This window comes from Uranotaenia lowii, chromosome 3, assembly GCF_029784155.1.
Source record: "Uranotaenia lowii strain MFRU-FL chromosome 3, ASM2978415v1, whole genome shotgun sequence".
NCBI lineage: Eukaryota > Metazoa > Arthropoda > Insecta > Diptera > Culicidae > Uranotaenia > Uranotaenia lowii.
In genome coordinates, this window is record NC_073693.1 from 318742022 (window position 1) to 318760467 (window position 18446).

At 34.4% G+C, this 18446-nt stretch overlaps 2 protein-coding genes across 5 annotated transcripts in view; one reads left to right on the forward strand and one right to left on the reverse strand.

The window, feature by feature from the left end:
* The window catches only part of LOC129751871 (myogenesis-regulating glycosidase), a 60082-nt gene extending 52544 nt beyond the window's left edge, over positions 1 to 7538 (forward strand). For all 4 annotated transcript variants that reach the window (XM_055747623.1, XM_055747624.1, XM_055747625.1 and 1 more), the window contains 3 exons: positions 2460 to 2555; positions 2645 to 4508; positions 7111 to 7538. In XM_055747623.1, the coding sequence (XP_055603598.1) occupies positions 2460 to 2555; positions 2645 to 4508; positions 7111 to 7247 (2097 nt within the window). In that variant the 3' untranslated portion in view covers positions 7248 to 7538. The remainder of the gene's footprint in view (positions 1 to 2459; positions 2556 to 2644; positions 4509 to 7110) is intronic.
* LOC129751872 (A disintegrin and metalloproteinase with thrombospondin motifs 7) overlaps positions 7405 to 18446 on the reverse strand; it is a 33341-nt gene continuing 22299 nt past the window's right edge. Inside the window, exons 3-5 of the mRNA XM_055747627.1 lie at positions 15069 to 15450; positions 14890 to 15007; positions 7405 to 8388 (exon numbers count right to left, since the gene is read on the reverse strand). Of these exons, the coding sequence (XP_055603602.1) occupies positions 7855 to 8388; positions 14890 to 15007; positions 15069 to 15450 (1034 nt within the window). The 3' untranslated portion in view covers positions 7405 to 7854. The remainder of the gene's footprint in view (positions 8389 to 14889; positions 15008 to 15068; positions 15451 to 18446) is intronic.

Here is an 18446-nt window from a genome sequence, read left to right on the forward strand (position 1 = left end):
TTACCCAAAAAAAAATACAATAAAGTAAACACAAAAAATTTCACCTATTTTTATGCTGATAGAGTTAACGGGGAGTGAAAATGTTTGAGCTATTCATAACAGAAATTTAAGTAGGTATTTCTAATCGTGAAAAAGCTGTTTACCTTGCCTATTTTTGCATATTTTTGTTAGATTTTTAAGTTAACGTGTGTTTGAGATATTTACGATGCAAAAAGACATGGTAAAATAATTTTGCACAAATTTGCCCCTTTTACGCATTTTGTGCCTCGAAAATTCTTCATTGTTGACTTGAAAACTCTAGGATCAACACGAAACCAACCATCGGAGTGCAACCCTTGATCTAAAATATGGTAAAAAGTCTATGATTATTGGGGATAACTGAATGCAGACTCCTTAAATAATGCAAAAAATCCATTTGCGACAGGCAAAAAGTGTTGCCTGACTAGTAGACACCAAGTAAATAACTAATAATGAATAGTTCCAAAGATCGCAATATGTGCATCCGATTTTTAAGCAAGATGACAGATGTGTTTTGATGGACAAAAAAAAATTATGTTAAAAGCAGATTTAAGAGATCAAATCCTTCGAAAAGCCTACTCATGAAAAGGTTCCAACAAGATTCCAATTGCTTTTTCCAGGTGAGTTTGTGTAAAATATAATGATTTTTCTGTGGTAAAAAAAATCAATACATGACTGAAAAAAGTGTGCAAAGATAAAAAAGAGATTTTATGAAAAAGTTAGAGTATTTCTGGAAATCATTGATAATTTTTTTTTATATTTTTACATTAAATATCATATTAACACCTTCATTTCCTCCATAGAAAGTTTTTCGATCAGATGAATAGTTTTTAAAATACACACGTTTGTAGCTGCCCGGATTCTAAATGATGATAGCCTAATATAAGTATATTGTTTTAAGTTCAGCACAGGTGTGAAGGTTAAAATATTGAAATCAGAAATTGGCAGAAGTTAATTTTTTTGATGCAGTTTTCTATGAATTTTTTTAAAGGCTTTAAGTTCTAAAACAATCGAATACTAAGCTCAAATCAAATAAGCTAAATCTATCAAGATCTTGAGATTTGATTATACGATAAATAAAACTTTCAAAAATAAAAGATTGGATCTTTGTGATTCAAATCTGATTTTGGAATAAATAAATAACTAGGCTAGAATTCGTTTTCGAGGTTTGGCATCAGTTCTGAGTTAAGATTGTTGTTTTACTCTTGAATTACCTCATTCCATTGGATTAAGAATTTAAAATTTTTGGTGTAGAGAAAAATACCTCGTTTTTTCCTAGACCTTCAGGGGGGATGGTGGGGTGGTGTGGTTAACCTCCAACTCCGGGGGAAATTTAAAACTATGATTACATTAATATTTTCACAGTCTGCTTTTTATGAACCGATCGTAGCTTGGTGGCATCCAACTCGCGATTCTAAGGAATGCGGTTCGAATCTCCAAGTAATATTATAAAGTAGGTGCAGGATTGATTTTAACAAGTTTAAACTTCGCAATATCGACAAGAAAAAGACACAGCAGAAATAAAAACTCATCGTAAGAAATTAAAAGTCTTGAAGTTATTGCCACAGAAAGGTTTTTTTCAGCTTGATTAATAGCCTTGGAAGTACCCATAAGTACTTATTTTTTCACCAGTTTTATTGACCTTTTGGTTACTTGAGTGAATGTTTTGGGTCTGGCTTGGTGATATCTTGCATTCTTTTTTAAGAATTGTCTTTTTCAGTGACACTGTTGCGTGACGTAAAATTCCTTCGGGAATTTCAATTCATTTTCCTTCAATTTAGCCTTAAGATGTAACTTTCCGTTAAAACATTCGATCTGAAAAGAATTAATGTATTATTCCATTCAATGGAAGTGGTTCAAAGCTACTTTTTTTGACGAATTTGAAACTCTTAACATTTTATATACAAACCATATCATGCATGTTTTGAATCAAAGAGGTTTCAAAGGCTTAACAAAATTAAGAACATTTTAAATCACTTGAAAAAAATATGAATGAGCTTCATAAAAGCCATCTTGATTTTTAAACTACACATTTTAATACCTACAGTAAACGTGAAAAATGTAGAACAATGTTTCAAAAAAAAATTTTGATTTTTTCAATCTTGATTTTGTAGAAAAACATAAGTGATACTATTCTTATTTCGCAACCTTTTTTTCATAATTTGGGTCCTCAACGTCAAAACTGTATTTGCTACTTTCGAAATTTTACAAAAAAATATGTTTCAAACTGATTTTAATGAAAAAAAGTATCTGATGTTTCTTCTATGGAATATGATTATTTTTTTCAAAAACAAATTTTATATTTTACCTCTAACATAAAGCTATGAATGACCTATAACCGTTATACTGTAATCAATAGATTTTTTATTATTCATTAAATGATTTTATCGATCACGAGACTCAATTTGTCATGTCTTGTTTCCCACCGATTTTTTTTACAGAATGTCCCAGCAATGATTCGCAAGAAAAAGCGAGAAACCAAAGACTACAAGCTACGCGTTTTTGTCGGCATGTTGTTTCTTATCATCGTGTTTCTGGTAAGTAAACAAACAAACAATAATTGTCTCAATACGCGAGTCGGTTCATTAATGTGCGATACCTACCTATCTATTTGTTTTGACTAAAGGTCGGCTACGCCTACGTCATGTACAACCAGAAGCTGCTGGCCAAATCCTACTTCGAAAGTGTCAAGTTGCACAAAAAGACGCGGGGTTTGCGCATTTTGGATCCCAAGGGGAACGATTTGTTGACCGGGAATTTGGCGATCGGTTTGAAAATTGATAAGCCGTACAATTGTTTGCCGGAGGATTTGCGGGACGATGGAAGCGTTTGCTACGAGTGGAACTCGATGGTTCGGCTCTATATGAACTTGGAGAAGACGGCAGTTCCCGAAGTCAAGTGTTACATGTTTAGTTGGGAAACACTGGTGGATAATTTCTATCCAACGGATTGTTTCGATATTGGGGATGATCGAGGTTTTTGGTATGGTGGAGGTTTGACTAGTGGCATTGACTATCCGTTGGGAAAGGCGTCGTTTGACTTTGCTCCGTTTATCACTGGCGATATCAACGTTCAACAATGGGGTAATGCCGTTAAGAGATACTTCCTGAACTCCAAGGGTATTGCTATACAGGTCGATGAACAGACTCCACTTTACATAAGCGTAAATAAGGATAACAATAACAAGTTCTGTCTACAAGGACGTAATGACAATTTCGCGTTTGTGAATAAGTTTTCCAAATACCCACAGCTGAATTACAAAGTTTGTACAGGACCTGACATGAAGACGGTTCATAACGGTTTAACTCAAAAGAGTCTTTGGGATGGATTAACCGAAAACGACAACGCTGTTATAAAGTCACTTCTGAGGGAACCAGTCTGGCAGATTCCGGCGGCAAATCAAGCACAACTGACGGAAACCGCCATCTACAATTACACTGAGAATGTTATTGCCTCCGGATATCTTCGTTTAGGCCACGTATTCGTCAACGAATACTGGCAAAAGAACATCGGTGATTTCAAACTGGACGCCGAACGTTTTCCTACGCTAGAAGATACCGTCAAAATTCTACATCGACGAGGATTCAGAATCTCAATCTCCATCCAACTGTTTATTAGTACAGAAAGTGAGAACTTCCTGGAAGCCGTGACCAAAAAACTATTGATCTACGAACGAGAATCTGAACGTAGTATCCCAGCTCTCACCAGGTACAAGAGCTTAGCTAGTGCGGGTGTCCTCGACATCACCAACAACGCCACTATCCCGTGGGTTCGAAACCATCTTCAGAAGATAACCGAAACCCTTGGAATCGACTCGTTTTACATTGACTTCGGCAATGCCTACAGTATGCCACGTTACTACCAATGCTCAACCACCCTCAACAACCCGGATCAGTACAAATCTATCTTCATGGAACGCTTTGAAGGCAATCTCAACATTTTCGGAGTCTCCAGTGCCATCTCGGTCCCTCGACCACCAGCCTTCCTTAGCCTGCCTCCGGTTAACAGCTCCTGGAGTGGTCTCCAAACCATCATTCCAACCCTGCTATCCTACGGAGTCATCGGCTACCCCTTCCTTATGCCAGGTCCAGTTGGTGGAGACTTCCTACTTCCAACGGAAAAGCTTAAAAAGATGTACTCCTTCTACCCTCTGGACATGCCACCACTCCCGGAGGTTGAACTCTATATACGATGGCTTCAGATGGCTACCTTCCTCCCCGTACTCCGGTTCACCCATCTCCCATCCGAATATAAAAATGAAACCGTTACTGAAATCGCGAAAGAACTTTCAACCATCCGACTAAAGACAGTCGTTCCGATGTTGGAAAAATACGCTAGCGAAGCGATGGACGAAGGTCTACCAATAATCCGACCGCTGTGGATGATGGATTCGACCGATGTCAACTGTCTCTTTATCGACGATGAGTTTTCGATCGGTGATGGAATGATTGTGGCGCCCATTCTTTATCGATCGGATACTAGTCGTGAAGGTGAGAATCTTGTTCGAAATACAGGTGTCAAAATTTCAAACTTTGCGATCAAAATCAAACCTTTTGCATCTTCATAAAATAATCTTGCAATTCGAAAATTCAGCATCCATATGTATCCGGAACAGGATGTTGTAAATTTTAACAAACAAAAAATGACAAAAATGACAAAAATGACAAAAATGACAAAAATGACAAAAATGACAAAAATGACAAAAATGACAAAAATGACAAAAATGACAAAAATGACAAAAATGACAAAAATGACAAAAATGACAAAAATGACAAAAATGACAAAAATGACAAAAATGACAAAAATGACAAAAATGACAAAAATGACAAAAATGACAAAAATGACAAAAATGACAAAAATGACAAAAATGACAAAAATGACCAAAATGACAAAAATGACAAAAATGACAAAAATGACAAAAATGACAAAAATGACAAAAATGACAAAAATGACAAAAATGACAAAAATGACAAAAATGACAAAAATGACAAAAATGACAAAAATGACAAAAATGACAAAAATGACAAAAATGACAAAAATGACAAAAATGACAAAAATGACAAAAATGACAAAAATAACAAAAATGACAAAAATGACAAAAATGACAAAAAACGACAAAAATGACAAAAATGACAAAAATGACAAAAATGACAAAAATGACAAAAATGACAAAAATGACAAAAATGACAAAAATGACAAAAATGACAAAAATGACAAAAATGACAAAAATGACAAAAATGACAAAAATGACAAAAATGACAAAAATGACAAAAATGACAAAAATGACAAAAATGACAAAAATGACAAAAATGACAAAAATGACAAAAATGACAAAAATGACAAAAATGACAAAAATGACAAAAATGACAAAAATGACAAAAATGACAAAAATGACAAAAATGACAAAAATGACAAAAATGACAAAAATGACAAAAATGACAAAAATGACAAAAATGACAAAAATGACAAAAATGACAAAAATGACAAAAATGACAAAAATGACAAAAATGACAAAAATGACAAAAATGACAAAAATGACAAAAATGACAAAAATGACAAAAATGACAAAAATGACAAAAATGACAAAAATGACAAAAATGACAAAAATGACAAAAATGACAAAAATGACAAAAATGACAAAAATGACAAAAATGACAAAAATGACAAAAATGACAAAAATTACAAAAATTACAAAAATGACAAAAATGACAAAAATGACAAAAATGACAAAAATGACAAAAATGACAAAAATGACAAAAATGACAAAAATGACAAAAATGACAAAAATGACAAAAATGACAAAAATGACAAAAATTACAAAAATGACAAAAATGACAAAAATGACAAAAATGACAAAAATTACAAAAATGACAAAAATGACAAAAATGACAAAAATGACAAAAATGACAAAAATGACAAAAATGACAAAAATGACAAAAATGACAAAAATGAAAAAAATGACAAAAATGACAAAATTGACAAAAATGACAAAAATGACAAAAATGACAAAAATGACAAAAATGACAAAAATGACAAAAATGACAAAAATGACAAAAATGACAAAAATGACAAAAATGACAAAAATGACAAAAATGACAAAAATGACAAAAATGACAAAAATGACAAAAATGACAAAAATGACAAAAATGACAAAAATGACAAAAATGACAAAAATGACAAAAATGACAAAAATGACAAAAATGACAAAAATGACAAAAATGACAAAAATGACAAAAATTACAAAAATGACAAAAATGACAAAAATGACAAAAATGACAAAAATTACAAAAATGACAAAAATGACAAAAATGACAAAAGTAACAAAAATGACAAAAATGACAAAAATGACAAAAAACGACAAAAATGACAAAAATGACAAAAATGACAAAAATGACAAAAATGACAAAAATGACAAAAATGACAAAAATGACAAAAATGACAAAAATGACAAAAATGACAAAAATGACAAAAATGACAAAAATGACAAAAATGACAAAAATGACAAAAATGACAAAAATGACAAAAATGACAAAAATGACAAAAATGACAAAAATGACAAAAATGACAAAAATGACAAAAATGACAAAAATGACAAAAATGACAAAAATGAAAAAAATGACAAAAATGACAAAAAACGACAAAAATGACAAAAATGACAAAAATGACAAAAATGACAAAAATGACAAAAATGACAAAAATTACAAAAATGACAAAAATGATAAAAATGACAAAAATGACAAAAATTACAAAAATGACAAAAATGACAAAAATGACAAAAATGACAAAAATGACAAAAATGACCAAAATGACAAAATTTTAAAATTTTAAAATTTAAAAAATGACAAAAATAACAAAAATTACAGAAATTACAAATACTAAAAAAAATAGAAAAAAAATACAAAAATGACAAAAATGACAGGAATTACAAAAATGACTTAAATGACCAAAAGTTACCAAAGATTTAAAAAAATGTAAAATATAACCTGAATTTCTGTTCATTGAATATTTTATTTGGATGCCTGGATTTGGATGCCAATCAACTTGACTGTAATAGTTAAACACTCTCACTTAATTTGACTTACTTTTTTTCAGTATACCTACCGCAAGGCGTCTGGAAGGACGGAATCGACGGATCACTACGCAAGGGCAATCGCTGGATCCACAACTATCACGTGCCCCAAAATAAGGTCGCCTATTTCGTGAAGATGCCCGACAACACTCGCTTCTAGAGGGCGGAAGTATGTAGCCTTATCTAATTCATAACGATCGACGACGTGATGAGGAATCTAAATCTCAGCTGCTGAAGCTGCTCAGGAAATTTTAAAAAGGGATCAAAGTTGAACTCTCAACATTCCTAACAAAACTTTCGGAGTTAAAACAAAAAAGTTGCAAGTATTATTACTAGCGTAGGTATATTCTTCGAATAACTTACGTGCTATTCACTAGGTTTTAATCAATACTTTTAAATAGAAGAATGTAAATATTTAATATTAACTGTGAGTAAAGATACAACTTATGAAGGTATGCGTTTTCTTTTCTCATGAAATCGTCCTGTTTGTATGACTTTGTACTAGCACTTCCTTTTGGCGCGGTGGCATTGAAGCGATCGTTTCGTTCGTATGTTTGTGTTTGTGAAGGGTGTGTGCGTGTAATACTTTCTTTCGTTTTGTCGATGCGTAATAATTACGACATTTTCTCCAAAAATACTCGTCAAGACTCTCGTTTGCCTTAAATACTGATTTACAACTAACAGCTACGCAGAATGTTAATATAACATAATAAAAACATCGTTGGACCAGCAGCAGTTCCTCCTGCAGCGGCACACCAATTCCCAACTCAGATGGTGTTGTTCTCTTCGTAATCTGCGGGGACATCTTCGACGAGAATCTGTCCATCGAGCAGCCCTTTGCATATCGGAAGCCGACCCGGACAGGGTTCGCTATCCGCTGGTCGAGTTTTGCCCTCGCAGCGACTGTCCGGTAAAGCGTTGAGACTTTGATCCACACACAGTATCGAGCGTCTCCTCACGGGGCTGGAACTTTCCGGTCCCACCTTTCGGCAGGTGCTAGAGCACAGCTGCCAAGGACCAATCCACCAATCGGCCGGACATGGATCTTCGTTACACTCTCGAACCAGTCTGCCCGGATGTTTGTTGTGGGCGTTCTGTTCGCAGAAGCTATCGTCCACTACGCCCTCGCCTCGATGTAGGCAAAGCGATTCGCGATGTTGTCTCCCCCCTCCACAGGTGGCCGAGCAGAGCGTCCAATCCGTTAACTTCCAGTAGTACGGGGAGTGGTACTTGGTGGCATTCTTCGATAGGGTGTACTCGTACCGGATTCCAGCGTGGTTGTTCTTTTTCTTCATGATGACCTGGAATAAAAGGTTTAGGGGAGATTAGTACCAACATTTCGGAAACCCTAAGACTTTGATTTATTTTGATATTTGATGATGAAGCTGAAGGAGAATTTTTTTGTGAATAAAAATTACTGTGAGTTTGAACGAAAAATTTGAGTTCAACATGCAAATTGGTGATCATGAAATACGGATGATTTTCGAAAGTAAAAAAAAATTACCTTAAAAATAGCTACGAAAAGATGCAACTCAAAGGCATGCATTGTGCAATTGAGGAGTTTAGAACCTTTTTGGTGACTTTGAACGCAATTTAACAAAAAAGTAATAAAATAACATAAAAAGGTGCATTTGTGTGAGTTACACCCATTGCACTGTGGAGGAAAACGCGAAGAAATGCAGTATCTATCATCCTACATTAACCAAATCTATGAAAAATACGTCCTTTAGTGAAAATGTCAGGAGTAATGATTGCTCATAGTTTCAGACGCCGCACGAGCTTACGAACGGAGATATAGTGCTATTTACGCTTTATTTTGTATAGAAGCCAGAGAAGCACTGGTTTGAGCTACAAAATTTTGAACACAATAGACTTATCTTGCGTGTTTTTTCTGAGAAACCGAATGAAGGTTTTTTGAACAACCGCACGCATTTGATAAAGGAATTACGACCGTTTTATCCATAATTCCCCTACAATTTTTCAATTAATTGATTATTTAATCGTATGATTGAATCAAATGAGACCTATATTGTGTGAATTTTTCCGAGAAATATAATGAAGGCTTTTTGAGCCACCGCATGTATCGTAAAATGAAGTTATGGTTGTTTTACCATTAATTTCCCAACATTTATGATATAGTTCAGAAAAAGCATGTTTGGACTTGAAAATTTTGAACCAAATGAAACTTATCTTTTGTGATTTTTTCAAGGAATCGAATGAAGGCTATTTAAGCGACCGCACGCAGCGTAAAATGAAGCTATGGCTGTTTTAACCCTCAATTCCATTACATCATTTCAATTAATTGAGAAAAAAGCATGTTCGGACTTGGACATTTTGAATCAATTGAGTCTTAACTTGTGTGATTTTTTTTTTCGAGAGATCGAAGGAATTGATCGAATGTTTGAACCTCCGCAAGTATTGGAAAATGGAGTAATGGCCATTTTACTTCAATTTCCCTACATTTTCAATATAGTTCCGAAAAAGCTTGTTCAGATCGGAAAATTTTGAAGAAAGTGCGACGTAACTTGTGTGATTTTCGAAAAATTGAATGAAGGCTATTTGAGTCACTGCACGCATTGGGAAATGGGGTTAAGTTCGAGTAATCGAATGAAGGCTATTTGAGCTTGTTTGAGGAATCATGGCTGTTTTATTTCCAACATTTCTCAATTAATTTAGAATTAACTTGTCCGCGCAGGACGATTCTGGAACAAATGTGTACCATCTGCTGTTATTTTTCCCCGTGGAATCGAATGAAGGAAATTGAGTTTATGGCTGCTTTACTCTCAATTCTCTTACAGTTTGCATATATTTCAGAGAAAATGCATGTTCGGACTTAAAAATTTAAAACCGAATGAGACTTATCTTGTGTAATTCTTTACGAGGAAATGAATGAAGGCTGTTTGGGCCACCGCAAGCTTCGTAAAATGGAGTTATTTATGAAACGGTCATAACTCTCATAACTCCATTTTCCAATGCTTACGGTGGTAAAAATTGCCTTCATCCGATTCCTCGTTAAAAACACACACACCAAAAATCTCATTCGGTTTTGAATTTCCAAATCCGAACATAATTTTTTTATCTATAAATGTAGGGGATTTGAGGGTGGCTCAAACAGCCTTCATTTGATTTCCTAAAAAAAACCACATAAGATAAGTCTCATTGGGTTCTAAATTTTCAAGTCTGAACTTGCTTTTTCTGAAATTATTGAAAAATGTTGGGAAATGGTGAGGAAAACAGCCATAACTCCATTTTCCATAATCGCCTTCATTCGATTCCTCGAAAAAAAAACACACAAGATAAATCTCCTTTGGTTGAAAATGTTCAAGTCCGAACGTGCATTTTCTGAAATAATTAAAAATGTAGGGGAGTTTCGGTTAAAACAGCCAAACAGCCTCCATTTGATTTCTCGAAAAAAAAGGCTCAAGATAAGTTTCATTTTCTTCTAAATTTTTTAAACCGAAAAAGTTTTTTCCAAACTAAATTAAAAATGTAGGAAAATTGAGGGTGAATCTGCCATAACTCCATTTTCCAATGCACGCGGTCGATCAAACAGCCTTCATCCGATCTCTCGAAAAAAAAAAATACACAAGATAAGTCTCATTTGATTAAAAATTTTCAAGTAGGAACATGCTTTTTTCTCAATTTATTGCAAAATATAGGGGAATTGAGGGTAAAAACAGCCATAACTCCATTTTTCGATGTCTGCGGTGGCTTCAACAGCCTGCATTCGATTCCTTGAAAATAAAAATGACACAAGATAAGACTCATTTCGTTAAAAAATGTCAAGTCGGAACATGCTTTTTCTGAAATATATTATAAATATTGGGAAATTGATGGAAAATCGGTCATAACTTCATTTGACGATGAGTGCGTTAGCTCAAACAGCCTTCATTCGATATCTTGATAAACGGCAAACAAGATAGGCCTCATTTGATGCAAAGTTTTCAAGTCCGAACATACTTTTTAATTTAAAATTTGTAGGGGATTTAAGGGTAAAACTGTCATAACTCCTTTTTACGATGCGTGCGGTTGCTCAAAAAGCCTTCATTTCATTCCCATTAGTATTTGGGTTCAAAATTTTGTTGTCAAAATAATTGTTTCTCTGGTTTGTTTATAAAATATGGGGGAATATGGATTAAAAGTCAATATATCTCCGTTCTACAAAAGGATACCAATATTTTGTTTTGGTTCCAAGATCAGAAATTCAACCCAAATAACCATAACTATGAAATATTATTTTAATTTCTAGATTGATCACTTTTTTCAATATTTCTCGATTATTTTTTCTGTTAAGGGGAATGTGGCATGTTTAATATTTTTAAAATCAGTACTGGACTCCTATGAACGTAACACATGGTTGCAGAAATTTATTAGACTTCTTTAAATTTGATTTAAAAATTGATTTCGTCTTTTTTAAGCATTTGATGCTTTGGGGTAACATTAATAAGTCTCTATTTTTACGGTTTCAACGAGTATTTATGATCATAAAGGATCCAAAACACCTTCATGATATTGAAAAATGCTAGCAATTGATAAACTAAGGTAGTTCGTGTGTTGAGACCGCACAACAATTAAAATCGAAAGATGGGTAATGCTGCTACATAAATTAAGGGGCTAAGTTTATTAACATTACTTATAAAACTTTAACTACAAAAACAAATGAAATTTTGCCTTCATTAAATTCCTAAGGCCCTCGCACTATTCCTCTTTATTTCCTTAAAACTTAACCATTTGATAGCGTTTCAAGCCTTTTGCCCTAGACTGGCTTACTCTTGGAAAACGTCCCTATTTTTTAAATATAAAAAATTTACCTCTAACTACACCAAAAGTATAAATTTACTGAGAAAAAAAGTTGAATCGTCGCATAAATCAACCTGCTGCTTCCAAACGCTTTGACTTCATCAGGAAGGATGTTTGTTGGCGAGCCTTCGAAAAAAAAGGTATTTCAAGATTTTAAAATAATATTTTTACTTACATTTGAAATTTTTAAAAACAAACCAATGCTCAACATGTTGGTTTTTAAACGTAGAAAAAAGTTTTAAGATATTTCAACTTTAGACTTAGTTATTGATGATTATGTGGAAAAATGTCATGTTGATCAAAGCTACCCCGGTGATCAATGAAATTGAAAAAATAAACTCATAATTCCGAACTCTTTGTTGCAAACTTGGAAGTGGCTTTTTTTCATCAAAAATAATCAGCTTCATTCAGATTCTGTTGACATTAAATAAGAGTTGTTGAAATGAAAGATTTAGCGCAGGTTTTAGTTGTAGAGTAGATCTATCTTTTTCATGTTCCGTCTGTGAGATTATATTAATTAGCGATTGCCAATTGTTACTTTCTGCTTCCCATATTCCCTAGCCGGGAAAGTACTCATTTCTTAATGAGTAAAATGATACTTCTACTCAGAATATCTGTCAATACTGTTGTGTTACCACGAACCCCACTTGAGTAGTCTCCCTTAACCGTGTGGTAATGTAAACATCTGTATCGCGTTTATCATCATCACCTGTCATCAGCAATCATTGATCCATTGTTTTCGATTGCAAGTTGGACACAAAGCATGTGGAGAACCAGCGAAAATCATGTTTGGTTCATGGCTGGTCGAACGGATTTCTACGGATTCGAAAACCATAAGTATCAACGAGAGTAAGAGTGAAATATTGAGCAAGTCGTAAGGACAGCTAGCACATTTTCCCAATTGCAAGCGGGTTGGGAGGATAGCTAGAAATTCGAAGGCGTGCTGATAAAAATATTTCAAGCGAGTCAGGGGACAGCTTATTTTTCAAAGGTGATTTAAATCGAGTTGAGAGGACAGCTTGAAACTGGGAGACGTGTTGAGAGGACAGAATGAACATATTGACAAGAGTATTTTAAGCGAGTTTAGAGAACATCTTGAAATTGAAAGCCTGAACGTATCGATAGAAATTTCAAGTGAGTTGGGAAGACAGCTTGAAATTGAAAGGAAAATTATAGTGAGCTAAGTGAACAGCTTGAAACTAGAAGGCGTGTTGAGAGGACAGCCTGAACATAATGTTAAATATATTTTAAGTAAGTTCAAAGGACAACTTGTAATTGAGAGGATAGTTGAGAAGACAGCCCCAACAAATTGGAAAAATATTTCATGCGAATGGAGTGGACATCTTGGAATTGAAAGTAGAGTTGATAGGACAGCCTAAACGTATCGATATCAATTTCGCGCGAGTGGAGAGGTAAGCTTAAATTGAAAGACGAGCCGAGAGGACAATTTGAACGTATTGATGAAAATATTCCAAGCAAGAACTTGGAATTCGGGGGCAAGTTGAGTGGACAGCCCAAAAATATTAATAAAAATATTTCAACCACTTTTTTTGAAACTTTTTTTTTATCAATACTTTTAGGAGACGGGATGAATAAGTTTAAAATCCCAGATAAAAAAAAATACGTTCGCCTGGCTGTGATCGTAAGTCTCCTTTGAATTTCAAGGTGTCCCCTTACCATGCTTTAAACTATTTTATCAATACGTTCTGGAGATTGTCCTCAGAACTCGTCTTCCAATTTCAAGCTTTCCGCCCAACTCTCTATTCGTTTGAATTTTTTATAGGTACGTTCAGGCTGTCCTTTTAACTTGACTTTCAATTCAAGAACATCTTTCAATGAAATAAAATCTTATTTCGAGCCTAGCGGGTTTAAAGGACAGCTGAGATCGAGGTATAGAGCGAATATAAATGACATTTGTTTTCTCCAATTTTAATTTTTTTTTTAATCATCATTTTACGCACGTTCGGAAATCATCTTGAGATAAAATTGAACTTAAAGGCAAGTCGAGAGGGCTGATTAAAATTAGGAAAAAAGTGGTTTAAATTTCAAGTGAGTGGACCACTTGGAACTGGAACCTGTGGTAAGAGGGTAGCTTTATTATTCGATCAAATTTATAAACAAGCGGGATACACAGCTTGAGATAATAGGGAAAAACAGAAATGTAGTTTTGCTGCATTTGGCACATTTTTTATAAACATAATATGTTTGTAAGCCACCCCAGGGATGAAATGCCCTCGTTATCCCCTTCTTATGTAAAACATTAATCAAATAATTTTCTCTTCAAATGATGGCTTATTGTACCTGTAAATCTGTAAAGGCGATTATATTTTCGAAAAAGTTTTCGTAACCTAAACAAATTGAGCAAATGTAACTAACTGCTGAATATCTAATCTTGCATGGTCTCTCCATCGTTATTGTCAATTTAGTTGAAATCCGAAGTTTTCGCGCTGGTGATTGGCAACCTGGCCAACCAGCGATGGTGAAAAATTCATCAAACAACTCGGCAATCGACAACGCTTTCTTTTGTTTGGTTTTGACCCTTGGAAGATGTTTGATAGATATCTGGTCAACATGATGAAATGTCGTCATTGCTGCCGCCGTAGCTGATGTTGACGAAATCTCCAGTATGGAGATCCAGCGACAATATTCTGATTAGTTTGTAGGAAAAAATAAGATCACAAACAAAACAAATGGTGATACGAAAAAAACCTATGTTCGATGAATTTAGTTGAGTGTCCCTCTCAATTGCACTAAGAGCTCATTTCCAAAATGGTATTTTAATGCTGAATCGCATAAATAGTGCAGAATTTTTTTTCTAAACATCCATCAATTCTTGTTTCGACCAAAACTACAAAAGCACAAACAGAACTACGTTTCAAGCGCTCCCAAACAGAAGGTTGGCTATGGTGGCAGTTTGTTGGTAAATGAAATTGATGTTTTACCGAAACGGCAACGAGTGCGACAACGAAAACAATCATGAAAACGCTAGCAGCGATATTTACCGATATGGTAATATCATCTTGTATGGGTCCCGGTATCTTGATCCGCTCCTGGTCGTTATCTCGCTCGTACAGACCCATGCTCCCCGCCATCTCGTACTCGCCCGGTATCTGGATGTGCCTGGAAAAAATAGTTTAAAGTGAAAATCTACTGATTTATAAGAAACAGTCTTTTTACGTACGGAAATCCGTTCAAATAGTACTCGGTACTGCTGGGTCGTCCCACTCCGATGAAGTTCTTCGAGGGGCTCATTTCTTCGACCAGAATGTTTCGAGCCCCTGCCGGAATCTGCAGCACCTCGTAGAAACCCTCGCTCATGTTAACCTTCTTGGTGAAGTTGCCCTGAATGACGGTGCAGGTGTCTCCATTACCTCCACAAACACTGCACTGATCTTCGGTTGTGTTCGAGTCGACTACCCAATCACAGCCCACCTTTCGACAGATACCTCCGATACACATATCATTGGTGCCCAGATTGCAGGGAGTTCCATCGGCAGCAGCGTCCCCGAACGGAACGATTATGGTGTCTTCCGAGTTTGTGCAGTACAGTTCGCATGGTTCGTCTGGAAGTTAAAAAAATATGTGTTATTTTATCTTAGGGGAGGAGCGGGCTATATGCGCCTATTAAGGGGGGGGGTAGGGTCTAACGGGTATAAAAAAACACCATTTTCACGATTTTTTTCTAGAGCTATCGTTCAAACTAATGTATTCAAATTTTTTGCATTATACAAAGCATTGTTAAAAGAACATTTAGTAATTTTTTCGTAGAAAAATATTGAAAAATGAGCCGGTGACGGAGCATTTTCGAGGATGCCTTTTAGAAAACAGGATTTGCGGTGGACACTGTATCTCAGCACAGAATCATCTGAATTCAAAAAATCAGAGCAAAATATTTTTAATAGATGTTTTTCTGGACCCCAACGTTTTTATTTAACTTAAAAATATTTTTATGAAATTTTTGTGGCTGTTTGAAGTAAAAACTACGATTTTTCACTTAAAAATCCGCCATTTTTCACCTATAAAATCTCCCCAAAGTAAAAAAATCAAAAAAGAAAAACGTTGGGGTCTGGTATTTTATATGTAGAAACTATGTTCCAAATTTGAAAAGAATCGGATAAGTAGTTTTCAAATGACGATGTCCACGGACTTTAAAAATGTGCTTTCGAGAAAAACGCGTTCGAAGTTTCTGCTCTTGCTTTCTTGCAGTATTAGATAGGAGGAGATAAAGGCCTATAACTTCTACAGTTTTGCTTCAATTGACTTGAAAATTTGACACAACATTCTTGAAATGTTTTACAATAAGAAAATAAAAAAATTAAAAAATCGATTTTTTGAAAGTGTTAGACCCTACCCCCCCCTTAAGCAGAACAGTGATTTAATCATATATCACATTGAATATGTATACAAAAACTATATACACGTGTGCAGGCATCTGTTTTCTGTACATTAGAGTAATTTTTATGTTAAAATTTTCTTCTGTTTCCAAGAACATGATTTTATTATAAGTGATGTCTAAAATGCCGAACCTCAAACCGTGCGGGCTAAATGCGCCTATTTATGATTTGAACAAAATTTCAGTTTTTTGGGTAATATTTTCGTATAATTTCATTGAAACTGCTAGAAAGTAATAAATTCCGGACGATAAAGCTGAAGTTTTATAAAAATCTATGTTTATTATAATTTTATGGAATAAAACAAAAGTTAGGGTTGCCATACTATGGAGGCAGTTCATCTATGAGAAAAACTTTATCAAATCTGTTTTTGGATCTTCAATTCTCTCTTAAGATGTTATTCAGAGCTTAGATTTGAAAGTTCAATGATAAAAATCATGTATTTATTCTATTTAACCTGTTATTTTAGGATGAAGGCATTTTACAATCATGGTGGGGGCATACAAAAACACTCTATTATTCCACTATATAATCATTATTAAATCTCCACAAAAGCTGAAATATGTTTAATTTCTTAAGTTTATTTGAGTAAGACACGAAAACCATCCTAGTTTTTGTTTTAAGCTTCATTACGTATAATTTTTAAAAGTCGAAATATTACATCAAAATGTAATAAAACCTTGTATGATTTTTTGATTTTTTTTGAGTTCAGTTTGAGTTTTTCAATTCACAAAATTCTTTCTTACCTTATGTTCTAAGCGTATCACCCTCAAAATGTATTGGTCAGATAAGCTGTCTAGTCAGCCATTTCATCAAACAGCCGTTGGGTCATTTAACCCGATAGGCCCATTTAGGAAACCTTTCCCCTATAGTGTTTTCGTTTATTAGCAGTGGCAACCTAGTTATCCACGAGTTTTGCCTTAACTGCTGTCATTGTATTCGTTTATTATTTCAGAAATCCACCAGTTTCGCTCTAGGTTTGAACCTCAAGCAGGGTGGTTGCAACCCGTAGAAGTTGTCAGTGTTGGGGTCAAACGTAAGGATAAGTATAGCAACTATATATTTGCATCGACCAGGGTGACGATTTTGTTTGTTTATTCAGGAAAATATTGCCCCGCCCCATTGGAAAAAAGGAAAAAGGCATTATAGTGTTGTTTTAATTTTTTCTTATACTGTAATGTTTGGCAAAAGTCACCAGTATATTGAAACTAAGTAGTAAATTGATATAAAAAAGAAACGTGCAACCCGCGCTAGATTGTCAATATTGGACTAATGGAAGTTTGGTGGCTCTTTACTTTTTTCAGTGGCATAAAAATTGAAAACATTTCTTCTCGAGCCTACTTAGCGTGGGAGCATATTCCAGATTCCGAATAAAATAAAACTGTTTTTTAAGGCATTTTTTTACCTTCACTGTAACCTCTGTGATTGATGTGATAGGACTTTAACATATTCAACAAATCTATATATTTTGATCAGAAGACACCCCCTCAGTTGAACAACAAAAAATTTAGCATTTTTATCTTGCCGTCGTTGGACCCTTCGGCAAAAAAAATGTAATACAATACACACTTTATAATATTGAGCTGTGTGGCCGTTGACACCAAATGTCTATCTCTTCATCCCTGAGCGCTATTAATTTAGTAAAGCTAGATTGATGTTCTGCACAACCGAAAAGTGGAGGAATGAAAAGTAAGAAGGGAGTCTTTCTTTTTTTTTGCATCGAGAACTTCTCAAGCAAATGCAACCATATATGGCATAGAAGGGTATTATGGTACGATATTTTTTTCTACATATGATTGTTTGATAATTTTGTACATAATTTTGTTTATTGTTTATTTGATATAAAATCATCTGACACATGTAGGTGTCTTAATGAACTACTTAATATTATTTGTACATAACATGATACTATTCCTAAGTTCTTAGTTGGTCACTCAAGTCAGATTCAATGCGGCGTCTAAAAGTTGAAATGGATACATTGAAGTCGAGGACATTTGAGAACTATTCAAGCAAATAAAACTGAATACATATGATGGTATTTAACCCAAGCAACCAAAAGTTACATATTCACTTGAATGATGGCTTTGAAAGTAACATATTGGCTGACAAAGAGAATCAACTGCCCAATTCCCTTAAGTGAACTTAATGTGCTAATTAATGAACTTGAA